Raw genomic sequence first — 27,852 nt, forward strand, 5'->3', positions numbered from 1 at the left:
GCATTAAATTCAAGCCCATGGCAAGATGACTTTGACCTTTGTGCCAGGTATGGAGGAAGCTTTCAAGATTCATCCTGGAGAGGAGTTAGAGTCCTGTCAGGGTCTGCAGCATCCTCTGTGCAGGGTAAAGGTGAGGGGTTGGAGAAGGAGGGGTTGACAGTTATTCACTGTCACCCTTCCAGGAGGAAGCAGCACCCAATGGTATTTTCCACCGAACCACTACTGAATGCTGGTTTAAGACTTGAAAATGCAGGCATGTAACATTTATTTTCCTTTGCTCTCTTAAGCAGAGCATCTCCAAGTTGGTGGAACAAGCAGAGAATACCTTGGGGACCCCATGTGTTCCCCAATCCCATCATAGGGGTCCAGAAACTTTTTAGTGATTAATTTTGTTTGGAAGAAAAGATCTCCTGTTGTTTGCTGCCCTTCTCATTTCAATTAGCCAAGTTCCCCAACAAAACTTACCATGCATAAGTTGGGAGAGGCTGCCCTGAGCCAGCCAGATATTTGGGGCACGTTATGTTTGGTCCTTCCGATGCCTTCCTCTTGAAGGTTATTTGATTGGCAAATGGAATGCAGAGGAAACTGGCAATGCTGACAGTTTATAGCAATATAATTTCTTCTATAAATTTATGATGGGTTTGACATCTTACCTACCTGGCACTACTGCTCTGAAGACAGGGTGTGCAAAGAAAGAGAATATTGAGGATTGCTTAGGTTTTGAGTTGTTAGCAGATTTAAAGGGGAGAATGACTGATTAGAGACAAGGAACAAGGAATAGTTCAGGCAACTGAATTGTCTAGAAGTGGTCTGTTGAAATGTGCATATTATGGGCCAAGACCCACAGGGAGTCTGGTTGTAAAGTACAATAAAAAGATGGATTTAAGCTTTCATGCTCCAGTACATTCAGACAAACCATCATAAACCATCTGGTGACCGTAGGGACACATCACTGTTTTGCCGTCATTTGACCAGAGATTAGTTGTCAAACCCAGCAGCAAACCCAAAGCAGAGGCGTGGGACCAGTGGGGTAATGCTGGCCATCTCACTGGTCTTGGTGGGTGCAGTGAGGGGCAAAGAGGCTTGCTCTGTGCCAGGACTTTTTTAGCAAGACATTATCTGGTGTGAAATGCTGCAGGATTACAGCTTCTAAATAAAGCCTGGAGAGTTGTACCTGTTGCTGCCTTGGGTAAGCAAGCTCTGTGTTAAACTGTCTGAGACCAAGCTGCTATGCTAATTTAAACATGTCAAATATTTGTTCTCTGCTCCACACTACCACATTATTTGATAAGCAATAATGTCCCGTAGGTTTGTCAGGGAGTAACCACATGGCAGGAGGATTGAATTGCTGTGACTGGCCCATGGGGCAAATAGCTTGACATTATGGAGTTTGTACTGGGTACAGGTAAGGAAGAACCAAGCCCTAAGGACATGTAAATAATGGGATTATTCCTTCTGCACTCAGCAGTCTCTTAGGCCATTTGGAAGAGGAAACCCATCCTCTCTTTACCAGTACTGCCCCTGTATTTTGCAGCCCTGTGGATGGTGGGACTCCAGCTGCAGGGTAAAGAGAGGTAAAGCTTCCCTTGACATGCAAAACCCCCCAAAAGGCCGTGAGGATGTCTCAGCAAAGGGGCCATCTGCAGCACTGTAGGGTGATGCCAGGTGGCTCAGGTTTCTCTCCTTCCTTGCAACATTCAAGTCCAAGTTTCACTGCTGTATCCATGGCAGATGCATTGCACCAGGATTTGGGAGTGGAAGGAGTTCTCCTCCACACCCTCACCGTTTGTGGCTCAACTGAAGGTTGTCACTGAGGCTGAGACACATGCTTGACAGCTGTGATTTACCAAGATGGTCATACATGTCTATTTATTTAGGGATATAAAGCAAGGCAACTTTCCAGACCCTCCCTTGGTTTCTCCAAACTTTGAAGCTTGTAAGAAAAGTTCTTTAAGGTGGGACTCTCTCAGCAGATTATTTCTTTGCTTCTTTCTGTTTTAATAAAAAGGGTGATAACAAATAGCTGGTTTTACAATTTCTATTTGTGCAGGAATATCCTGCTTTTATGTGTTTTTACGCATCTCTATCAATAGAGCAGAAAGCAGAGCTCCATTTGAGATGGTCAGTGGACGAAAAAAAATACAAATGTGGACAGATAAATCCATTCCTTGTATGGATAACAGGTACATACAGGCTGTGAACATTGGCTAATAATATAGGGTTAAGAAAATGTAAATTAATATTTAATTACTTTATCCAAAGCAGAAGAGCTTGGACAAGAGAGAGTCCTATTTCAGAACTAGCATAGCCTGGATGTATGAACTCTCCACACAAGTAAAAGACTGATATAAGAAAACAAAGTGCCATATGAAGAAACTTTTGGGCTGGCTGATTTAAGTGCTTTGAAATAGTCTGGGGTTTTCCCCAGATTCTGTCCAGGGGCTGGTTTGAGCCCCAGGGGAGAGAAGCCTGCTCAAGGTGACTGATGAAGCGTGAGGCAGTATAAGTAACAATGACTATTTATACACTGAGAGTGCACTGTAATTTAAAGGTGAGAGAATATAGATCCTTAACAGACTAGCGGGAAAAAGGAATTCAGTAAGCTGGATTGAAGGAAATAAATTGTGAAATGTCCTGTCGGGATCCAGTGAGTGACTGGAACATTCAGTGTGTTCCTGACAAGGGGAAAAGCATGTACAAGAAGGTTCCTGCGCCTGGCTGGCACATCTGCTGAGGTAGGGCTGTCAGTGCCTCATACCAGGGCCAGGGGGACAGAATGAAGCTCTGTGCAGGAGAGTGGGCCTCTTTCTCTTGACAAGGGTCTCCCACTGTGTTTTTGGCAAGAAAGCTCTCCCAGCTCACCCCAGCACTCAGAGGGGCACAGGTTTCACAGAGACACCCATAGCACCCCACTGCAAACACCTCAAAAAGCTGCCTGTTCTTTGTGCCAAAGTTGTTGGTTTGGGAAAGCTGGTTGTTGCTCAGTGTGTGGGACGTGGAGTGTCGGGCTCAGTGAGTGTCGAATACCTGAGACCACAGCTCAAATGTCATGTTGGGGAGCAAGCAGGGTGGGCGACGGGAGGCAGCACAGTAGAGGCTGCACAGGCTGAACGGTACTGGCTTCCTCCTGCCTGCAGGAAGGAGGTTGGGTACCAGCTGCTAAGCAAGAAAGCAAGTGGAAAACTATGACCTATAGGAAAGGAAACTATGTGAGGCACGTCTGGTCTCTGAAGACTACAGATGAGCTGGTGATACCAACACTGGAAACAGATGCTAAACTGATTGGAAATTATTTTGGCAGAATGCCATAGCTGGAGCAGGAGCCCTGGTGCAAACAAATTGATGCAAAATGCATTCTGAAGTCTCAGATCTGTTTGATTTTGAGAAAACAGTGAGCTGTTTTCTCTTCGGCATCACTGCAGGACTTTGCACAGGCCACACACCAGTGTATCTTGCTGAAAGCAGTTAGGTACACACTTGGAAAGTGGCCAAATGCTGTTGGTTGGCACCAGGACCCATTCAGGGAAGCAGCATCTTAGTGACTCCTTGGCTGACAGCTCTGGAAGGAAACCAGTATCACCAATTTCAGCTTCTCCTGCTGCCTGCAGAACTCCTGCACTAATGGTGACATCTCACTAAAGCAGTGGATAAACAGTGGAAGACCCTGAGGAGATTATACCAGAACACCAGCAAAGTAATATAGGTTGGTATAAGGTGAAGGTTAGGGGAATGTAAGAACACACCAAAACTTGGAAAAGCCTATTACCCTAATCCCCAAAACTGGGGGTTGAGCCTGCACTACCATCAGTGCAGCTTCTGGTAGGGCAGGGAAGCTTTCTAAGACTGATTTGTTTTTTTTTTTAATGGTAACACACAAGAAACAAATCTAAAACCTGTGGTAGACACAAAAGGAGAGGAATAAATATCTGTTAATTAACACATATATTTGGGTCAATATATTGAAAAACACATGGTAATATTTTGGAAGAAATATTCCAGATGGACAGACACTTAGCTTGGTTGCACCAATGTCTAGAAGTGTCTGACATACTGCAGTATCTCCTGCAACTCCTTTTCTTAGTCCTCGTACTTGTGCTTGACACATATTCCACTAGTCCTCAAATGACAAAGAAAACTTTTCTCGTCATGGCTACAATTCAGGGAACAACTTTGTATAAACACATAAAAATGGAGTTTAAAACCTATACTCCATGTTTTGCTGTAGCACTGAACTATGGGCCCATATTCTGCATTTCAGTAGCACTGTATTTCCCATAGGGCAGCAAAACTGCAAGCCAGCCCCACACTGTCCCCAGCATAGCAGAGTTTTCAGATGGGCTAAAGAGAAACCAACCCAGTAAAGGTTTCACTCTGCCTCATTGCATTGGTCATAGTGCTGTGAGCTTGCATTGCCTTTTCCTCTTAAATTTAGAAAACATAGGTTTTATCCATATAGGAGAACCCTAAGAAACCAATATTAATGGATATTTTGATCATTATTGAATCTAATGTGTCCTCTTTGACCTTTCTATTTTAACAGCAGCACCTATATGCTCCTATGAACCCTACACATTCAGAACGGCATTTTTAATTTTGAACCATGGATCTAGATTTCTGGAGGAACGGGAATTTAGCAGCTATTCTTACACTTCCTGACCTTTACTAATTAACATGGCGGGTTTTTCCCTGGGAAGATATTCATTTGGGATCCTGTAATGGCAACAGATTTGCTTTTCTTAATCAGTGGCAGTTGTAGTGAGGTGACACTTCCCTGGGAGGTATCCTTTTGTGTATGGGATTTCTATTAGAACATGTCTGTGAAGTACTGCTGGTCTGTGTTGGGTTGTTTAGAACAAGGCATTTTGCAGAGGAGACCAACAACTGCGCTCACAGTCCCTCCGCACAGCTGCAGACCTCCTTGCCACAGCCAACATATCCTGCTCCCTCTGCTCATGGACACATTTCAGCTGTACAATAGAGCACTACAGTGCTGGTTGACAAATCAATATTGCAGCTCACAGGTAGAAGCCAGGCTTTGAGGCATTAGCTTATGGGTTTTGTCAAAGTACTGACAGTCAAGGGGCAGGTCACTGGACACCGTGATACATGACGGCCCCCAAACATATCCCTCCTCCTCTTCCAGTCCAGAAATGTCAATGGAAAGAAGTTGTCTGCCTGGCTGCAGCAAGTTGCAAATCACTGCTTCTCTGGTGAAAACAGACATTTGTTCAATTTGTCTCTCGCATGTCTGTATGGAAAGCTAAAACCTCATCTTTCTGCTAGAACATCATCCTGTGATCTCAAGTGAGAAAAGAAAACAGTTCATTTTAACACTGCATGTGAGGGAAGTTTTGATGGACTCTGTACCTCTTTCAGTGTCTCTATGTACACCCTCTTTGTTTTGGTGTGAAAAGCTACAGTTGTCTACTGCAGTGTAAGACAGCGTGGATACCAACACCAGAAGTGCTGACTTTGTGTAGGACAGAGCTCTACCATCTAACTGTGACATGTAAAAGTGGGGCTTCAGAGGAGCTGCCAGGTCAGAAAGTGAAATGGACTCTGATTGTGGCACAGCTGATGCTTCAGGTGAGCAAAGCAATCTGTGCCATAGCTGCAATGAACATGACAAGTCATTTCCACATGCCCATGGAATAGGGCCGAGACAGGTCTCAGAGAAACCTCTAAATGCATCCGTAACACAACTGTTGTTATTTAGCTGGAACTGACAGGGTATCATGACTGATAACCTGCTCATTTCCTTAGGAAGGAGAAGGTGACTGAAACCCTGCAGTGGTAAAAGAGGAATGTGACCTCTGCCCTGGAAGGCTTTCTGAACTATTAGTTCCTCACTGAGGTGCCCAGCTACCTGCCAGCTCAGCCCCAGCAGTTGAGATACAGTGATGATGCGTTTGAGGCTCCTGCCAGAGCTCAGTCCTTGCTGAAGCAAAAGCAACTCTTGGCCTTTGCAGGATGATGCTCTGGGGCCTACTGCAATTAGAAGGAATCAGTTTCCTGTATCCCACGGGAGACAGCCAGCTGTAGCTAAGCAGTGCTGCTGCAACAGGATACATGCATCCTTCCCCTGCCACAGGGCTGGTCAGACACAGGCAGGGACTTGTCTCATCTGCTCTTCTGCAGCTGAGAAAATGCCTCTGCTGGGTCCCAGACCTCCAACTCGTTGTTGACATTTAACAGAGGTACTTGCCCTCGCTAGAGAGACACGACTGGGTACCACAGATCTGCTGTAAGGTCCACACTGTGTTTATAAGGAGAGAAAGAAAGAAAAGGGAAGAAAGGGAGATGTTAGACCCGCATTAAAGAGCACTAGTCTTCATCTGCATCTAAAGACAACCACACAGGAATTTCTGAAGTCTTTGAAATCTCTATGGAAGAGATTCAAGACCACGCAAAAGAAGGACAAATAATACATGAAAACAGTAATTCCTCTCACACTGCCAGGCTAGGTTTTGTAACTACAATCTTCTACACTGGCCAGGGACCCACAATCATGCCAGACACAGCTTTTATTCTCGTAATCTGAACAGCCTCCATGTGTGTCAACATTCTTCATACAAATATACCTACAGGTAGTTTCTATGAACCAGAAACATACCGGTTTTGACTGTCCACACAGTAACCAGAACAGATGCAGTCCTCTTGAGGAGCACCATATTGTAATAAAAGAAACAAAATCCATGCAAGGAGAAAACGAGATTTTAAAACATGCTTATTTAAAATAAGTTTATTATAATGAAATAATATAAAAGTCTGACAAAAGTCTTAACAATGCTCCAAAAGAAGAGACAGATGCTGTATGATTTGAGAGATGATGCATACTGGAAACTTCAGAGTATTTCAGACTGAACTGCTTATGACAGCACAGTTTGTGTCATGCTTATACAGAGAGGTGATTTTGGGGGCATGAACAAGCCCTTAGAATTCAGTAAATTTAAAGTGTGAGGCAATATACCTTCTCTTCATCTTTCAGTGTATTTTAGTATGTATATAATGCATTTTAGTAAGTAAAGTAAGACTTGCGGTAAACTCAGCTTGACATTGATAAAATGTATGCCCAAAATCAGCTTGAAAAAAGAAAACAGGAAACCATAAAAGCAAGCTGCCTTGGTTTTCAGTTTGATTCCTGTATTCTGGAATGCAATTTACTTGTTTAGTTTCAAGTAGATGTAAATCTCAAACTTTCAAAATTGCTTTAAATAAAGGAATCAAGTTTTGGACCCCTCGAATGCTGCAAAGCAAAAGAAAGTTAACACACAGTGTTAAACAGAAATCAGGAAATGAAAACAAGGATGTTTCATATGCAAAAATATGAAACCTTTAACACATCTGGAGTGTATGGGGGGAGAAATCCTATACCAAGGAAGGGATATTAACAATGACAATCAAAGACTACATTTTGAAGAAAACTGCGTGCCAGTGGGATGGTCCATGTGTGTTTAAGTGAAGCATAATATGGACATGGAACTTCAAAGCAAGTGCTTAAATCCTCATGTAAGCTGTAAGGAGCATCAGCTACAGCCTGGGTTTACTCAGAGCCAAAATATGCTATGATACCTCTTATGCACAAGGGTGATTTTATATTGCCTAGAGCATTCAGTAGTTTGCAGGGTTTGTTCACCAAGGGGCTACAGAAGGTGCACGCAAGGCTTGAATTCTGTTATCCCCACTCCCACCCTTTTTATTTTGTTATGTTATCTGCACTATGCAGGCCAGAGAAAAAAAATAAAAATTAAATAATAAAAAAAATAAAACAGCAAAACCAAAACCCCCGTGCTTTCACTTCTATGAGGCAGAACTTCCAAATCTGAAGTGCCCCAATTTAAATTTCATTAATGAAATCAAATTTAAAGTAGTGTGGTTTTCCCGGTAAAATGTCAACTCAGGGTGAAACTTCAGAGAAAAGTAGCACATTCTCCATCTGTATGTCTTGTTGCCTGCCAAAGAATTCAGGTCTGAGTTTCCAAGTTTATATTTGTATCCCTTACAAAACTTCCTGCTTTGAATTCTTATAGAGAGATGCTTCGACATCAACAGCTCTGATAGTAAAGCAGAGGACAGTGCATGGAAAGAAAATACTAGGCTGAGGAAGAGGGAAAGACAGCTGGGTGGGAACATGCTAATGATCTTTCCAGGTGTCCGAAAGGCAGTTTAAGGTTCTTTAAAGCTTTTCACAAAAGCTGAAGTGATACCAAAAAGAAAGGGTTGGAAGGTCCAGCACAGGGACATATGCAACACTGTTTTCTATAATGGTTCACACCCCTTTGCCAAAGCACGCTGCAAACAACTGGTGCATATTTTGGGCATACTTTTTATACATCCAGTCAACCAAGTGACACTTTTCAAACCATGAAACATTTTAAAAGCAAACAGCTGTAGCCTATATCCTGATGATGCTTTACAAAAAGCTTGTAAGTGAAGGTATATGGCCCTTAACTTTCAGTGCATCTGTTAAAGGGAGACCCACAGTATAACAGTGTCAAGATGTGCTTAAGTTTACACCAAAGCACTTGAGTATGCAGTTCATATTCTAGAATTATAACATCACAGAACTTCAATATGGAACTGAGTATGGTGTCTTAAAATAGCAGAGGGGGCTCCAAAACACAGTTTGTTTTAAAAAATTAACAATAAAATAAATAAAATAAATAAAAGCATCCCATTGCTAACAGAACTTGACTGGAACTACTTGAGAGCTCTGATCTAATGCCAGTGATGCTATGTAACAAAGATGGGTTCATAACCTCTATTCAAATATGCTGTCATTATTCAGTACAAGATAGCACTTTTATCAGATTGCTTTGGGATTTACCATGTCTCAGCAAGGATGTGCACTGGACAGACACTGCCCATGTCATATGCTGTATCAGAGTTCTACACTCAGCTACACTAACTTCACAAAAAAGCAGCCTTACTCCCCCTATGGTAAGGCTGTGATTACTCTTATTTCACCACGGATAAGTAAAATCTCTGAGAATATGCAACTGTTAGACACTGCAGGAAACAGCCAAAAGCATTTCTAAAGGAAAGGGATGCAAAACTTTAGCGCAATTTAAGAAACCAAAGCAGTTCATATAAAGTATACAGAGCAAGGGTGCTGTTATCTAAGTCATATGGATCTTTACCAGTATGCAGGTCAGTTGTTCTTAAATGTCAGCCTTTAAAAAAAAACAAAACAAATACAACAAAGAAAACAACCCTAACTAATGAACAAACCAAACAAATCAAGCGGGAAACACCGACCTTCTCTCCAATTCTAAATTTGAAGGCCAAAAATTAGTTGCTTGTTCTCTACAATTATTAAAATCCAAAGCCATCCACTCTGCTTGCCAAACTGACACCACAGGAAAAGAAGGTGCGTTGTCTAGCAGTGCATTTGCTTCCACTTGGCCATCTGATCTATTGCATCCTCAGAAGGTACAACCTGGAGTTCAGCTCTGCAACACACTGCATGGGTTTCTTTCTCAGTGGTTGTTTGACTGCAAAGATAGCATTCGTAAGTCTTGAAGTGCTTAACTGCAAGAGCAGTGCATGGTGAAGTGCAAGTTTTGAAGGCAAGGAGACCTTGCTCAATGTCTTCTCTGAAAGTCTCCCATTTAACAACAAGTACACAGGGGTTTCCTGAAGCCACGGTCTCCTAAGAATTTTCTTAAGCACCAACTCCAGAGTTCAGAAAGACCAATTTTACACAGAAGGGCAAGACGGGAAAGCCTGCTCTGAGGCAGGATGCCACGCTGATCAGAAGATACGCAGTGTAGAAGGCTCTCTCTTAGAAGATGGAAGAGAGTAAGAAATTACTAATTGCTGAAGCTAGTGGTTAAGTTCTTTACCTATGAAATATAGCTTCCTGATTTTTTGCAACAAACAACAGGTCTGAAGCACACTTAAAAAACTAGTGGTTCTCCTGATAGTTAAGAACCAAACCAAACCAACCAAACAAAAAACTCAAAAATACCTCCAAATATTTTAAGTGCTGAATACACTTTCCTGCTACTGGAAAAATTTAAGAGCAAAAAGGGAAATCAATTTTCATCATGATCTGACAGTTAATTTCTAGAGAAGAGGGATCTCTTCCTGGTCTCCCTTTAACCCAGCTGATATTTTGTGGAAATGTGGTCTCCATTACCTTTCCAGAGCATTAAGTTAAAAACTGTTAGGGCAAAGTTTCTCACAGAACAGCTGAAAACCTTGAGAAAACCACAGAGGGTGGAGAGTTGGTTGTTTTACTGCAGGGGTGGTTTCTTTGTATTCATTCTTAGAAGAAGTAGACAGTTGAATACCAAAAGCCCTCTGCTTCATTTTTAGCACTGGGCGTAGTGAAATAATTGAATAGAGCTTTGGTCAAAAGTTTTGGCTTTGTACTCAAAACATGTACTATTTAATTTAAGAGAATCCAAAAAACTAAAACCTGATTCCTGCTGATCCCTCTTGGCTTATGTAGGGACTACACATAGGTACAACTCAGAGAAAATGACAGAACAATGAAGCCAGACTCTTTAAATATTTCACAAAGGGGAAGAAGGAAGACCCTGGAAACTACAGGTTTGTCAGCGTCACTTCAGTGCCTGCTAAAATTACGGAAAAGATTATTCTGGGAGGTATTGAAAAACATTTGGAGGACAACGCAGTCATTGGTCACAGCCAGCATGATTTCATGAGGGAAAAATCCTGCTTGTTGAACCTGACTTCCTTCTACGACAGGGTAACCCACCTAGCTGATCCAGGAAAGCCAGTAGATGTAATCTTTTTGGACTCCAGCAAAGCTTTTGATACTCACTCACAGTATCCTTCTGGACAAAATGCCCAGCACATAACTGGATAACCATGTAACGCGATGGGTGAGCAACTCGCTCACGGGTCCAGCACAGAGGGTAATAGTGAATGGGGTAACATCAGACTGGCATCTGGTCACTAGTGGGGTTCCACAGGGCTCCATCCTCAGCCCACTTCTTTTCAATATCTTCATTAATGACGTGGACACAGGACTCAAAGGTATACTAGGTTTGCCAACACTACTAAATCAGGATGAGCTGTCAATTCCCTCGAGGGTAGAGAGACCCTGCAGAGAGACCTCAACAAATTAGAAAGATGGGCAATGACAACTCTATGAAGTTTAGCAAGGGCAAGTGCCGGATTCTGCACCTGGGACGGGGCAACCGTGGTGTGTGTACAGACTAGGGAATGAGAGACTGAATGGAAGCATTAAGGAAAGGGAACTGGGGGTCCTGGTCTATGACAAGTTGACTATCAGTCAGCAGTGCCCTGGCAGCCAGGAGGGCCAACTGTGTCCTGGGGAGCATCAGGCACAGCATCGCCAGCCGGTCGAGGGAGGGGACTGTCCCACTCTGCTCTCCACTGGGGCAGCCTCACCTTGAATATTGTGTGCAGTTTTGGGTGCCACAATATAAGAAAGATATTGAGCTATTAGAGTGTGCTCTAAGGAGGGCAATGAGGATGGTGAAGGGTCTGAAGGGGAAGCTGTATGAGGAGTGGCTGAGGTCACTTGGTGTGTTCAGCCCGGAGGAGACTGGGGGGAGACCTCTTCGCAAACTTCAACATCCTCACGAGGGTAAGTGGAGGGGCAGGCACCGCTCTCTTTACTTTTGGGACCAGTGACAGGATCCAAAGAAATGGCATGAAGCTGAGTTGGGGGAGGTTTAGGTTAGATATCAGGAAAAAGTTTTTCACCCAAAGGGTGGTTGAGCACTGGAACAGGCTCCCCAGGGAAGTGGTCACAGCACCAAGCCTGTCTGAGTTCAAGAAGCATTTGGACAACCCTCTCAGGCACATGGTGTGATTCTTGGGGTGTCCTGTACAGGGCCAGGAGTTGGACTTGATGATCCTGATGGGTCCCTTCCAACTCAGCATATTGTATGATTCTATAAAATGCCTCATTAGAGTCCTGGTATCTTTCTTTATACAAGTGTGATGTTGGCCTTTTCTTCAAGTATCATATGCTTTTCTTAAAGCTCACAATGCTAAGCTCTTTAGAAAAGATCAAGTATTCAGTGTGGAGAGAGGCTCCTGTCACAGAGCAATGCAGGGTAGCAGGTCTGCAATACATTCATTTTACTGACAACATGGTTTTTAGCACAGCAAAAGCCAGTATTACTTCTGTGAGTATGGCAACACTGACTTCTGTATTTACGAAGACTTACTAATTCTAAGTACCTCATTAGCACAGTCCTTAACCATATCACTAGCTAAAAGGACTTCTTTATTATTCTTAATAGCAGCAATGCTAAGGAGCACATTTTTATCTATATCAGCAAAATGGGAAAAAGGGGAAACCCTACTTTCTTAATTTTCAGTCACTTCTAAATAATTACAAAAGTCAAGATTTGTAATTGGGCCAATGTGTAATAATAGCTCCATCACAAATTCTAGCTTCCCTACACTTTCTTCATTTCACATCCACTTTCATGAAGTTTCTGCCCATACTGACAGCCCAGGTAGGATTCTAATGATATCTGCTTTTTAAACTGCTAGCTGTATTCAATTTAAAAGCAAATATTCTGGTTTTGTGTGATTTTGATTTAAGAAACCCCTAAAACCCAAAACAGAAAATCCCACCAAAACCTTAATAAGCCAGGATGATAGACATGATCTTCAAATGCTTATGTAAAGCACTCTTGAAATTAGCTGGGCTCTGTCAGTCTGTGGCAGCAAATTTCTTGTAGTCCACTGGTAGGAGCTGACAGGGAAACCATGGCACACACTGGGAGCTGGTCAGGGAACACAACACCCTGTTTCAAAGGCTGGTTTCTGGGGCTGCTCAAACAACCAGTCACACACATCTGTGGTGAAGATGTCTGTAACATTTGGATTAAAATATTTATTTACCTTAATAAATATTTATTTAATGCAAATATTTAAGTATTTGCATTAAAAAGCCTCAACCCAAATTGAGGGACTAACTCACTGCATTGGAAGCTGGTGTTCAGCTGCCCTTCTCTTCTGCTACCACGGTAACAATAACGCTCAGTACCCCTGCCCTCCTACACCATGGCAGGGAGCGGGCACAGGGAGTGGGAGAGGAAGAGCCAGCAGTGCCTGCCTGGGTGCTGTGCTGACAGCACACAACAGCTCTGCTGCACATGCAGGTCTCTCCTAAGGTACAGGAGCAAAGGCCAAATTCTGCTCTGTTACTTTTATGAGGTGAAGAGAAGAGGAAGTGCACAGGTAGAAGAGAAACAGTCAAAAACATTCATCACAGACACAGTTATGACCCAAAGAGAAACAGTACCTCTGCATCTAAATGCAAAACAAGCATAACAAAAAAATTAAAAATCACACAATCTTCCCCCAAAACAATCACAACACCCTTCCCATCGGAAAAGATACAATGAACAGAAATGATGTCCAAAAAAAACCAAAATGGAAGAAATCTTTGTTAACAGACACAGTCCCTGAATTTTTAAGATGTGGTCTTGCTGTAGTCATACCACCTCATCTGATTCCAAACCATGTACTTCATAGAGAGTGTCCAAGATATTTAGCTGCTTTTCCATGGCTGGTAAGTAAATGTTGAGGTCCCTCTGCATTCCTTTGTAAAATGTTTCTTCCTGAGGATCACACTCCTCTACAGACAGAGCTGCCACAAAATCTTCATATGTTGGAGCTGCCCTTAAAGCCAACTGGGAGAGGAACCAAAGCTTTTATATTTGCAAAATAGAACAGGAAAAGAAACACAACTAAAGCCACAAAAACCTTCTAAGACCTCCCTCTTTGCACTTAGACTGCATAGTTTTAATTTAATTATGTGTACGTGCGTATGTTAAGAATTTTAACTACGAGGGAAGCTATTTTATTTTTATTTGTTATTATTTTTGTGTAGATCTCCAGTTTAAGACATCTTCAGAGAGGCCTGATTTTTATGAAGTGTCTGTGTATCATATTTTGTACAAATAAATAGCATACATTAGAAATTTATTAAGTGCAAATGCAAACCCCAAATAAAGTACAGTTTGTTAAGGGAGGTCCCAATCCAGCGTCACACACTTCAGCACTGAGTTCTCAAAATGGTTTTTAGAAAGCTTTCCCCAGCATTTCTGTTTCTCCCAGTCAAAGTCACTATTGCCTGGACGGGGCTTTCCTTTTTCCTTTTGTAATTTCAGTGATAATTTTCCAGGGACAAACACAAGGGGGAGCTGCCAGATTGGATGAAAAATTTTCTCTAGCCAATATATTCCACTTCAACTCCCCACACATTCTGCACTAACCCTTCTTGAATGCTCATATTCAAAGACAGATCAATCTTAAGAAAAGAAACTTCAAATCTTCATTTCTTTCTTTAATAGCCCTGCAAGACTGTGCTTAAAAACACATAATAAAAAAGCGTGCATGCAAGTGCGATCTGCCTGTTTCATCTCCAGAAAGCAGGTTCCACCCTTAAAGCCTAAGACCAAACAGTGATAAGCACAATCCTCACCTTGAAAATAAGGTTCTGGCAAAGGAATCTAATAATTTTAATACAGTTTATTAATTACACAACATATGATCACATGAATAAGACCCCCAGCTCTATCAGCGACTAAGGTAAATACTTACCGCGAAGACCCCTCGGACAACCCAACCATGGTGCTGCCGTAATGTCTTTCCATAAGCATTGTCTTAAAGAAAAAAAATTATAAATCAAGACAGATGTATGGCAGTTTTAAGTCTTCATCACAAAGAGATCTCAGAGATTAGAAATTACTATTTAAGGGTATATTCTTGCCACTGGATGTAAATAATGGCTGTGTCAGAGTACTGAAGTTATGACTGAAAGGAGATGACAGATTTGGGATTTCTGCACTGGGCTCAGCTCTGCTGTTAAATCTCCTTCCAACCCATTCATGGTAAGAAAGTTTTCTAACAGACAGGAAGGCAAATGTGAAGTCTGCGAAAATACTATACAGGGTGAAACTCCAACAGTAAACTGAAACTACACTGGTGATACAAATATGGAAGAACTTTTCAGGGGAAGAAAGGGAATGAAAAAGTGGGAAAAAACCAGCAGCATGGCTCTGCTGCAGGCACTGAGCAATTCAAGGAGTAATTCAGTGCTGAAGCCTTCAGACTCAGAAGGTCAAATAAATGCCTTGACTTTCCATAGTGTTTAACACCCACATATGGTAGCAGTGTATTTACAAACCCACTTCCTAGAGCTGCTACATACTTCAGTGTAGTAGTTCATTTCAATAATCCTATAGGGTGACTGCTTAGCTGTTTAAAAGAAGGTAAAATAAAAAGCTCTAAAAAAAAGCTGTTTCAAAGCTGTTTTAAAGGATTATTATAACATTAGACTTCATGCATACAGAGAGTGCCTTACTCAGGAATAACCAAATCAAGTCTAAGAGGGGTTTATATTTTGTTTTGTACTTGCTGTGGCCACTAGCCTGGCTTGGTAAGTGTCAGAAGTTGTGCACTTGAAAAAAATTCCTTCTTCTCTGTTACAAACTCCCTTCTAATGGATGCAGGCAATTCACAGCCATACTGGCAAAGAGGTGATTTCAAAGAGTCATGGTCAATCTCACATGGAACTAACAAACTAACAAAACAGCAATTACAAATTTGGGAGCACTCTTGCTGCAAACTAGTAGAGAAAGTGGAATCAGACAAAGCTCTTGGTTCCCTAAGACATGACTGCCTCCTCTGTCAAAAGTATGCCAGTTACAGGAATCTTTATCTGCTAATAAATCAACATTGACCACTTATCTAGTAACCCATCGCAAGGCAACCATTTAAAAAAACTCTGCTTTCAAAAATGTTAGGTCTTAGAGACTACTTGCATCACTTGTCACTGATGAAAAGAAAATACAGGTTCTAAATGAGGAGGAAAGTAGCCAAGTATGTAAATTCAGAAGTACATGAAGAATAAAGCAACTGGCACTTACTCAGAGCTGTTTGGATATTCTTTTCCCCATTCTTCACTTCTGTCAAAAACCCTTTCAAGAACTTTAAGCCTCTGTCAGGATGAACCCATGAAATAAAAAGAAACCATGTTTATAACAAAGTAACCCAAAGTCTAACAAAGCCCCCAAAGTTGCAATACAACTCAGAAGAGCAACAAAACTCAGAATTAAGGAGTTATTTTCATTCTGAACAAAAAACCACAGCCATCTCCTCCAGCCTCTTTCCCAGCCCAAGGGAAAAAAACTTTGCTAAACATTTCTGCTGCATCTTGAAATCATCTGCCTGATGCTCTGGCCCAGAAGGATTAGTCATTCACTGTAACTTCACCTGCATGGGGAAAAACCCCAGTGTCCTGGAATTGCTTTTTCAGGCCTTTTGGCAAAGTTGCAGTGATACAACCACAAACAACACATTACTCTTGAACCTGGTCAGTTTGGATTGATGAAACCTGTGGAAAGTAATCAGTTTGCTCCACGTACACAAGCTTGCAGTGGTGAAAGACCTCTCATTGCACCCTATGCAGATATGAGGTCATTACCTTTTCAGCCACAGGAGAGCCTCTGTAGCAGAGTTTCTAACTTGTGCTACCCCTGCGTTCACTTCATGGAGCACGATCTTCTGAAGGGTATCAAACTCTTCTTTGTTGGTAATAAATTTCTGGTTTATTTTCTGGAGAAAATACAACGAGTAAAGCTTCAGACTTTTAAGACCAAACAGGGACCTGTCCTATAAATACCACCCATTAACCAGGACTCCTTCCTGATAAGAGATACTACAGATTCACAAGCATGTCACATACTCCCCATGGCATGGCTGCGCTGCCAAGGTGGGCACGCTGGTCCAGGGCACCACTCCAGACACATCTGCTTCTTAATGCATTAACTTCCTCCTGCTTGGCTGAGCGAAGGGGGTTTTTTTTCCCCTCCATTTGTTTTACAGCTTAAAGTCAATATTGCTAACATCACAAACCTGTTCAGCTCAGAATCAAAGTCATATTCATTAGGTGTAACAGATGTTTTACTTGGCAGTCAACCAAGTATTTTTATAAGTTTGGACACAACTGGATTTATTAAATACAGCATGTACTGTAAGAACAGAATTAGGGGCATTTCAGTGCTCTGATCTGACAGATGGTAACATTATCAAATATTAAATAGCCTACCACTATTGACTCCTACCACATATTTTTGAGCTTTAGTGCCTAAAATAGATATTTTGCTTAAAAACCAAAAACCAGTGCTAGAAATAAGCTGTTACCTTGATGTTGCCTACAAAATCCATTTTAACAGGAGCAAAAACAGTTGGTCCCAGCTTGTCTAGGAAAAAGAAAAAAAGGACATATTTTAAAATTGTGTCTTTTTCCAGTCCTCATGCTTTAGTAACAATTAATTTAATTTACTCTCTTAACAATGCTTTAAATGGCCGGAGAATACTAAATGAATGATGCAACGCAATTTTTCTTTGGTGTGCAACCAGTCCACCTCAATCAGTACAAGCATTAAAACACTCTGACCTACTGGAAGTCTTCAAAAGGGTGCATGCTCACAGGGACCTCACATCCACTGTTGATGGAAAAATCAAACAGATTACAGCTGATGGTGTGCTGGCAGCTGAACTGGATGTGTAAGGTATTTATGCTGCTCTTTTGAGGGGAAGAAATTGCTGTTCCAGACAGACCACAGGTTTCCAAGCTGTTTATACATGGGTCCCATCTGAATGAGAGTGGATTCTCTTTAAAGCCAAGGAGTAAGAAACATGTTCTGGTACCAATCAAATTGATTCTGCTGATACTGTTTCTACTATATCACTTTAGTGAAGAAACAAATTTTCTAAACTAACTGCTCCACCTTTTCTTGCAGCTGGTAGCAGTCAAAAGGAGAAGAGAAGCTGCTTACCCAGAACAGGCACAATTGCATAACATGATTCCAGAAACTCCTCTGTGGGTATGCCCTCCTCCTCCCGAAGTTCAATATCACTGAACCTGGTGCCAAGGACAAGCAGAAAAGATTGTCACCTTAACAATTCCTTTTGTACAACTTCTAATGTCAAAATTACATTTTCTGTCCATGTCATTTGCATAGAGGTAAAATTTATAGACATGAAACCACCAACATTTGTTTCACTATGTTAAAGTAACTGACTGCAGAAAATACACATTTGGTGGTGCGCATGCAAGACCTGCAATTACAAACAAGGAAAAACCTCCACTTCATCCTGTACAGTTAATTTTACAAAAGGTATCATCTTCTAATTACTGTGCTGTAAGCAGTCTTGTTAAATAATCTCAGTAAATACAGCTTTACAGACAGAAAAGTCTTAAAAATAAGTTAATTAAAGACTTAACAAAGTTTCAATAATCCTTTTAATCGAAATCTGTACTACCTATTGCTCATGACACTGAAGAAGGTTGGAGAATCATTTTCATTTCTGTCTTCCTCACACGGAGTCAATCTACTTAAAGAATTTGTTTCTGACTGCAACAACTTGTGGGCAGCACAGCTTTCTACAGCTTGCAGCTTGTCTTCTCCATCTTCTTTAATGCCTAACATTTACAGGAAACAGAAGAAAAACAGACAAAAAACCCAGTTACATACCCATATTGTTATTCCTGTTCTTCAAGATGCCCTCCTATTTGAAGGAAGGCACTTGAATACCTGCATCATTCAGTTTAAAAGTTTCCCTGCCAGCACCATGACTCTCACTACAGGTCTACTGGGTGCTCAGGCAACATTTCAAACATTTCCCTCCTCATTTCTTTTAATCAGACAGACCAAGCACCAGGCAGCAATGCAGGTGAGCCCACATATCCTCAGCAAGGACAGCCTTATGAGAGAAGAGCTTTGAAGAAGCAATTGGGTGCAGCAGGGAGCAGACTCATCTCCTTGAAAGGAAGATTATTTCTCATGTGGCTGTAACTTTCCCAGTACTGTTAAAGTGGCACAGTGCATTTTCAAAAGCAAAAAAATAACAGTGACTTGCTTGCTCCTTCTGATAAGTTAGCAAACTGGCTGCTTAGATGGATACCAATATGACATCAAAGACTGCTATGTTCTCCCCCATTTCCACGAATATCTTCAAAGTTTCCCAGAAAAAGATCCGTGTGCCTCTTCCCTGCTGTGATCTCTTTTTTCTTCTTTGGGGTCAAGTACATCTGTTTCAAATACATACAGCACTACACAAGCACTTCCGAAGGAAGACAAAATCTTCCTTATACATCCCATAGGTGATAAGACCTTCTGACCTCATGGAGAACTTTTAGAACAATTCAAGAAGCAAAAACAATACATTCACAGCATCTGCAGCATACAAGCTATGGCTACAGCACATCTTGCTGGAAGACTGTCAACTAGGATCCCAGATTTCCCAGGGAATGTGTCTCTCCAGGAAAGAAATATTTTCAAGTGTCAGTGAGGTTTAGAGAGAAACCTGAAGCAGAACTGAGCTTCTGGCTGAAGGGATCAAGCTGCAAGGAACTCTCTTCCTTCAAGTGACATCTGAAAGCACACTTGCAGAACCACTGAATAAGCCTGGTGCTGCATGAAAAAAGAACCACTCACACCAGTAGCAGCAATGAAACTTGAGCCATTCTCCTCAGGGCAGAATAAAAGTGGCCTCAGAGGTCACTGACATTAACAATCCAAGTGTCTCTCCTAAGGAACTAGAATTTGAGTGATGACACTGATGTGTCCTTCACCAAGACACACAGGCTGGTGAGTAGAGAAACAGCCCAAGTCCGCAGTGATTCCACAGGAGTGCTATGCAAAAAGCCTGGCATCCTCCAAAATTTCAAACTCAAACACTGTAAGCCGTAAATGACATACAGAAATTTATTACAGGACTTAAGTGCTTGAGTATTTTTAAAGACTGACTGCTCTTAATAAAAGGGAGAGAGAGGGAAAAAGCATCTGAGACAGGGTAGAGCTGGTGAGCCCAGGAGCACCAACATATAGCCATTGTGGAGAAAAAGCCCTTGGGCTGGCTGGGTAAGCCCACCCCATACGGATGGCACTGCACACCCTGACTCCACCCTGTATTGCCAGCAAACCCCTGCAACTCACATGTGTGTACACAAGAGGAGGTAGTTTTCTCTCTTTTCTGCACAGGAATCACAGTAGCTAAAATGACACCAACAATCTGACTTGAATTAGTTTGATCTCCTTGCTTTACCGCTGTTTTCTTGAGGTATTATGCTAAATGGTAACACATGTATGTTATTCTGCAAGGACTTGCCACACTACATGATACCAGCCATGGAAATGGGAAAAGCTCCAAAGAGAACTCATGTAAGAGCAAAATCAGTATGATCATTAACTTGGGCTTAAAAACTTCAGCTGATTCACTGACTGTATATGTATGTTTTGGAATAACAGCCAGGCAGAGAAAGCTACTGCTCAAGAATGCTACAGTCCATTCAACAGGCTAAGCAGAAATCATGTTACTTAAATAGACTTATCCAGATTACTGAATTAGTTCAGCAGTATTTTACTGGTCATGCACAAAGAAATAAGATGCTTCCTAGTACATTCTCAGTTGCAGAAAAAGGGTTAATTTCCTGTAAAGATTTGTCAGAGCAATCAAGAGTGACTACAAGTTCAAGCCCCCCCAGACAGGCACACAAAGCTTCAATGTCCTCCTTCTGACACTACAGCTCTACATACTAGCAGAGGTGCCAGGATTCCCAAAGGAGAGCCTCTGGGCATAATGTGGCTGTCCACAATGCAAGAAGAGCCCAAGCTCTGCCAGGCTGTATTGTTTCATAGGTCAATCAGCATCTGGAGGGCCTCAGCCTGTCCAAAAAAGAATTTTTAATTTCCTTCCCCATTCAGTCTCAAGTAAACCATCAAAAAGTGCAGCAGGAGCTATGCTGAGAAGACTCACAGAGGGCAGATACCTGATTGAAACAGACTGATATTCCCTCTCTGGGGAAGCAAGGGATTGGTATTCTCACAGGCGGCCTACACATCCCTTCATTTACACTTGCAGAGTAATGATCCTGGATAAGAGACAGTGCATATAATTACCTGACAAATCCTCTGCTATGTGATCTTCAACAGAAACATCACTGTTCCCCTCACTTGTTTCCAAGTTTAAACATTCCAGACTTTTAATAAGCGTTTGCTCTTGATGGTTAATTTCTGCTTTCACACAGCCATTTTCACAGGGGTTCAATTCCATCTGCCTGAAGAAAGAGAAAGAATAACAGTTAGTGTATAAAGCATTGCTTGGTAAGCTTCTTCCTGCAAATACAAGCAAATAACAATAACAGAAAAATAGTTGACAGAAATTATAGGCTGTCACAGGCTGCTGTGAGCAAAAGGACTTGTCTAAAATAATAAAAAGAACCACGCAGCTCTTTGCAGCAGCTCGGCCTCAGCTTGCAGAGTTCAAATATATTTACAGTGATCTTTATTAAAAAGATACATAATCAAAAAAATACAATTACAAAAATGAAAATCACAGGCAGGTACTGTAACTAATAGAATATCCCCTCATTAGTAGTTAAAGAGGGGATCCTTGCCATCTACTCCACAAATCATAGTCTGCTCACCATCAAGGATTTTATGAACTTATGGAGTGGAACCTAAAATGCAGGAATGAGCACTGAAGCGGGAGAGAGCTGGCCGGTGATTGACCTGTGAGTCAACCAAGTGGATTGCTGAGAAAAATAAAAGGGAAAGGGCTGATATGGAAGAGACATGAAGTGGGTGAGCCAAATCCCTTTTGTTGCATCTGCTTCCAAGTATGCATTTCAGAGTGACACAGTTCTGCCTGCATCCAGTACTAGTAAGAGTAAAGCAAAAAAAGGAAAGGACACTACCAAAAACAGATTAGAAAGAGACTGACAGTAAAGACTTTTATTATACCTTTCTGTTGAGGTGTGACTGGACAAGACAGAGTGCTTTACCTGAAAGATATGGAGGGGGAAGAATATTCTTTACAGAAAGAAGACAGTATCATGCATCTCAAACTTCACATTTTATTAAACACAAGTTGGAGTCAGAAAAAAACCCCTCACTAATTCTCTGACCTGGAGATTGTATACAGACAGAAGTGAAAAAGCTGCTATATTATTATACCATTGCAATATTGCAAAGAAAAAAAGAAAAAGGAAAAGAAAGAAAATCAAAAGATTTCTTTCAGAACCTAGCTAGGAAGTGTCAAGTGAGACACCATACAGCACATGGAAAGGAAACAAAGCAGTGAGTTTCCTTTGCAATGTTTTCCTTATTTAAAAAAAAAATTATGAGAAACCAGAAAAACATGAGGCCAAGACACCAGATATGGTGAAGTAATCATTTCTCAGATGCAGTCGTGCATCTACCTTCCTACATACACCTTAACCTTCAGTTTGCCAGAGATGCTCCAGTTTTGTGCCTGTACTTATGGATCCAGGATTCAAGAAAGTGCCCTTGTCATTAAAGAGATAAGCTCATCAGCTCCCACTGGCGTATTACCACAGATCTGATGCTTCCGTAGCTTAGCAGAGTTATAATTGCTGTGAGCTTCCACAATGCATGAACTTGCCACAGAGCCAAGGTACTTTGAAACATCACTGCCTGCACCTGGAACTGCAGGCCCTGAAAGGTAATGTTTAATAACTTTCACCTATCGTTAAAGGTTAAGAGATCAGTCACTGCTTATTAAAAATGGCCCTACGTTGCTTGAAAACCATAAGAAATGGCAGAGTATGTCCAGTGTAGGACTACTAGCTATCACATTCCCTAACACAGTCCCTACTTCTACAAATGCTACTTTAGAAAAGGATGCCTTAGCATCCCTGTCAAGGCTGAGAGAAGAAGATACTGGCCATTACCTTGCTTGTTCTGAGAACTGCTAAATTTGGGGATCCAGGTGGGGTCTGATGCAGTAACTCAGAAGTGAAGGCAGTATTTGCAATCTGCATACATTCTTCAAGAGTCTTCAGGAAGGTGTCACAGGTTGATTTTAACAGAGCTCCCATATCAATCTCATTCTGTGGGAAGAAATCAATTGGAAGAAATGGACTTACTACATAAGATCAGTTTGGAGCAACTAATGTCTACAAAGCCCACAGCTGCTACAGTCACGATTTCTAGTTAACATGAATTAAAATTCAATGTGTCAGCTGCTTAGAGAACTGGCATCACGTATTACTGGGGCTATGTCCCCTCGCAGCACTACCACTTGTCAGCCTCTCGTACAACAAGCTCAGTATGTTTGTGTTTTAAAAGCCATGCCTATTAGTTACTTATCTTGTTGGTGTTAGAAGTGTATGAAATACTAAGCCTGTATGTATTCAACAATGGCATTCCAAGAAACACCACTGACAGGAGAAATGAAAACTAAACAAATTAAATAGATACAGGATGATCTGCAGATAATAATTTCAAAAGTCCCACGAACAAAAATTTATGGCAATTGAAAAAAGGGCAGAATGAAATATCACATCACCACAATACTCTTCATCTCTGTGAAGTGCAGTTATTGATGCTGAAATGCTTTTAGCAATAAATCTTTCCAGTTAAATGCCAGTAGGAAAGACGGTTTTCCCCCAGATGCATGAAATACAAGCTGGATAAACACTACATTACAGGTAGTGAGCTGCAAGTTCTAACAGTGCCTCTTAGTCATTTGTAAACTACATCATGCTTCTGTACTGTCTTTTAATTCACCAGAAACAGTTTATCAAGTGTCTTTGCAGAGATTGCTTGGGCATACAAATGATTAACCTTCAGTTGTTTTCCTTGCCTGTTCTGCACCCGAGGACCCATCTGTCCAGTGAGAGGCATCCTGGAACTCCACACCAACTTCTCTAGCAAGTGAAGTGCATCCCTCTTCACACATTTCTCTCTCAAAGCAAGGGGCAGATTGCTGTCACTAGAAGATCCTTCTTCAATGAGGCTTCTTTGGTCAGGAAAATTTGAAAGGTTTGAAACTTTAACTTAAGTCAGGGTAACTAGGCAGTTCTTTACACCAATTTTGTTTCTTTTGAGGTCTGCATCATCTCTTGACCTTCTAATGGTTTTGGTTGTATTTTGCTGAGCAGGGGTAGAAAAATGTGCACTTCTTGCAAGTTATCTTTTTATAAAAGAGCTTTTTTTTTTGATTCATTATACACATGATCACCTACAGAGATGTTATTGTCTAGATCATAGATACCAGATCTCATCTCACTACTCACTAGCCCAACTCTGGGCAAGTTATTTGCAACAATGGAGTATTACTCCATTTAAACAAGAACTGTTGTGTGAGCACATTATTTCCCACAGGATCTCTGCAGAAAGAGGTTGCAACATTAAGTAACTGTGAGTGAATACTACATTGGCTAACCAGAAAAGTTCACAATGCTCAGGACTTTACAGATGTGGTTTGCACCAAAAAAAGAGCTGTACCTCTGGTTCTGATACACCAGAAATGCTTGCTTCCTTCGTTTTATGCACTTGCTGAACAAGGAGGTTACAGTACAGTCTAAGTTCAGACATTTTAGTCTTCAAGGCTTCTGTGTTTTCAGTGAACTCTAAAAGTGAAACAAAAGAAGGGTTAAATTTATTGTATTTGATGCCAAGCAAGTACACAACATTTGACTGTAGTGGGCCTTTTAAACAGCACAAACCCCCTACATACAACTTTTGTTTTCACAAAGTAGTTTAAGGTCCAAGCAACAGCACTGTTTAGATAGGGTTGTAGGCAGAAAACACTGGATGTAAAAGATGCATCCTGTCCAACACAAAAGGATTACTTTAATATAGATATATATACACGCACACTTTAATCATAGAATGGATGAAGCTGGAAGAGACCTCTGGAGACCAGCTAGTCCTTCTCCCCTGTTCGAAGCAGTCAGCCAGAGCAAGTTACTCAGGGCCATGCCTAGTCAGGTTTAGAACATTGCCAAGGATGGAGATTCCACAACCTCTCTGTGCAACCTTTCAGTGCTCCCTCATCCTCATAATATAAGCATTTTTGCTTATGTCTCAATGGAGTCGCTTGTATTAAAATCTATCCTCTTGTTCATTCACTGAGAAGAGACTGGCTCCGTATTTTTTATCCTCTCCCATCAGATATGCCTTTAATCATCTTAGTGGCCCTTTGCTGGACTCACTCCAGTATACCCATACGTTTCCTGCACTGGAGAACGCAGAACTGAGCAGACTAATCCAGATAAGACTAATGGTCAATCCGAGATTTTTCAGAAGGGTTGTGGTTTTTTTTTTTTTTGATATCGGAGTCCCAGAACTACAAAATAAATTGTCTGTTAATAAGATTAACGTGGTTTAGCTATGCAAATACATCAGTAGCTTTATACCATGTGCTACTGTATGTCAGCTCATAGATACAACTTTTTAATGCTTCTAGGCACTGTGCATCAGATCTCCACTTTGTGTAGGACCCTACAGTAGCATATTTTACTCAGCTCTGATTCAGTTTGAACTAGCAGATGCAAAGCCTGGTGAAGACACACATAAGGCTAAGAGGAGAAGCAGTTCCTCACCTCAAGGGAAGGAAGTGCTCGCCACCCCCTGCATTTGCTCAGGACATTAACAATAATTTGCTGTTTTCCTATCTTCTGCATAGTCATTGTACTAAGGTTACATAAGGTTAAGGTATGAGGTCTCACACCGACCATAATGCCATGCTTGTAAGCAACAGGGGTTTTCACTGGGGTGAAAGTGAGATTGTTGGTGAAAGCAAAGAGATAAGTGAATTAATTTTCACAGTCTCACCATGGTCAGATTTAAGTTTCTGAATACAAGTACGCACATTTGGAACCAAGTGCAAACTTCTTCCTAATTGCCAAGGGGTTCTTGAAGTGCATAAGACAGGCCAGTTAGAACGTGGAAGGAAAGGGTCTGAGAAACTTCAAAGCTCAAGAGACACTGGTATGAGAGGTTGGGTCATTATATTCAGACAGCTGAAGAAGGTGGGGGTTTTACATTCTTGTACAGTCTGCATCCAGTGATCCATAGTCAGAAGCTACTTACTCATTGTAGTTACAAAATCCACCAGCACACAGTTTTCACATGATTTATACATAGTACATTTTAAGAAAAAGCTGAAGTTTTCAAATTTCTGTCCTGAGAGTTAACACCTGAGATTTCTAGCTAATGTTCCCATTAATACATTTCTGTGTACACATACTAGGGCAAGGATGAGGAAATATAAAGCAAACAGCATGTGCCAGCAAAAGGGTATTCTTGCCTTTTTCCTTCTGTGTCCTGCTGTCAGTCAGACAGGCTTTGGCAGTTCCTAGTGCAACCAGCCATTTTTGCCTTTCAACTGCATTTCTTGCCTTCAGATAGAAGTATTGTTCCCCTGGGATAATCAGGTCCATTCGTGTGTTATCTGCAGGATGAACTGAAAGCAACATAGATTTCAGACCCTCGGCCCTTCCCAGCCCGATGAAATATCTCAACAGATATGTTAGGTGGCAGGTCAAACACTAGTGAAAGAGGAGGAACCTACAGCTCCAACTTCTCCTGCTACCATTGTATGACTTCTCTTCAGAGTAAGGGAATGGACAGGACACACGTGTACAGCTGTGTGACAAAAGGCAGTTTTGTGATCAGTATCATCTGGGAGTTTTTATGGAAAGGGCATCCTCTTCTGCCAAGCCTCTCTTTCAGGCTTCCAGCCTGTAACTGAACCTCAAAGATGTGGCAAATAATCCAATATGAATGAGCAGACCTAGTACTGAAGTTTATTATTCACATTTCTAGCTTCAGCTTTGTGCTTATGAGGAGTCATTTGAAGCTGTGCGATGTTCCACCGCAGCTCAAGAATAACAGTGACCCACCTGCATGATAGCATACCCATGATATTTGAGGCTTGCAGCTCTCTCAACATTTTCAAAATACTGTGGAATAAAAACTGGCATATAGATCAAGTTACTGAGTTCCCACAAATATATACCGAAGAAATCAAGCTGCCCAATAGCTCTTGTCACCTGAAATCTCATCTTGAATGCAACATTATTAGACAAATTTCATGCGGCTGAGTGTTACTATATATTAGTTACCTTGAATTTCACAAACGGCCATTTGGATGCTTCCCTTACAACCCTTCCAGGCATCTTCCTGAGAGTCATAATAGGACAGGATGCCACCACAGAGGAGAAACCATCGAGGTTGCCAGCCTGAAAAACAAAACTACATTTCTCAGTTCTCTCCCTGCAATTCCACCACTTCTCTCACTCAGGACACACTGCAAATAAGGCCCCAAAGATTCTCAGTCCCCCTGGAAAATTAACCCCTTCATAGTAGCAAGATTTGTGGACAGGCCTGGATCTTGTAGCCCATAACCCCTGCTTCCTGGCACCTGCATGTCTTTTCTGCAGGCAGCTGGACCATGGCTGTATGTGTCTGAGATGCCATATGTCACTTTCAGTAGTTTTGGTAACATGGCATTACTGACTCATTCTCTCTTCCAAGTTCACCCCTCGATTCCTTCCATCACTCCTCAACCCACTTCTTCACTCTTCACAAAAGCCACCCCAGCTGTCTTGCCTCCCAAGTCATCTTCCCTTGCAGAAAGGGCTAGCCAAGTTATCTTGAAAAAACAACGGGTAAGAAACTCCTAAAAATCAACAGAAGGAGGGAACAGAGGCGGATGTGTTGATTTCTGAACACCATCTTTCAATGAAGCAGTTTTCAACAGCTCTTGAAACTCTCACGCTCCCCACATAAAAAGTAGTCTTGAATTACTGACTTGCACTTCTGGATACCTTTCCAGAGAATAACCAAAACACAAGGATAGACCCACATCAGTAGTTCTGGGTACACTTTTTCCCACCCCGCTGCCCAGCTTCAGAAGTAAATTACCCTTTTGGTTCTCTATTTTTGGAAGTACTACAGCAGTACGAAAAGTTAAAACCCAAACCAGATATGACAGATGCCATTTATGTCTAATTAAAACTACAAGCTCATTAACTTTAGAAGAAATGAGGCAGCAATGTCACTGGAG

The 27,852-nt window shown here is 41.6% G+C and overlaps 1 protein-coding gene across 2 annotated transcripts in view; it reads right to left on the minus strand.

The window, feature by feature from the left end:
• PLEKHA8 (pleckstrin homology domain containing A8) overlaps positions 1–27,852 on the minus strand; it is a 49,870-nt gene that overhangs the window by 11,148 nt on the left and 10,870 nt on the right. The window contains exons 2-14 of one of the 2 annotated variants that reach the window (XM_032707540.1): positions 26,909–27,025; positions 26,092–26,247; positions 24,285–24,409; positions 22,727–22,885; positions 21,777–21,817; positions 20,934–21,091; positions 18,295–18,454; positions 17,808–17,893; positions 17,170–17,228; positions 16,451–16,581; positions 15,894–15,964; positions 14,566–14,627; positions 12,148–13,652 (exon numbers count right to left, since the gene is read on the minus strand). In XM_032707540.1, coding sequence (XP_032563431.1) covers positions 13,455–13,652; positions 14,566–14,627; positions 15,894–15,964; positions 16,451–16,581; positions 17,170–17,228; positions 17,808–17,893; positions 18,295–18,454; positions 20,934–21,091; positions 21,777–21,817; positions 22,727–22,885; positions 24,285–24,409; positions 26,092–26,247; positions 26,909–27,025 — 1,523 coding nt within the window. In that variant the 3' untranslated portion in view covers positions 12,148–13,454. Of the gene's footprint in view, positions 1–12,147; positions 13,653–14,565; positions 14,628–15,893; positions 15,965–16,450; positions 16,582–17,169; positions 17,229–17,807; positions 17,894–18,294; positions 18,455–20,933; positions 21,092–21,776; positions 21,818–22,726; positions 22,886–24,284; positions 24,410–26,091; positions 26,248–26,908; positions 27,026–27,852 lie in introns of those variants that run through there. The other variant, XM_032707548.1, reaches the window with a different exon arrangement.

The sequence above is a fragment of the Chiroxiphia lanceolata genome, chromosome 1 (genome assembly GCF_009829145.1).
Source record: "Chiroxiphia lanceolata isolate bChiLan1 chromosome 1, bChiLan1.pri, whole genome shotgun sequence".
NCBI lineage: Eukaryota > Metazoa > Chordata > Aves > Passeriformes > Pipridae > Chiroxiphia > Chiroxiphia lanceolata.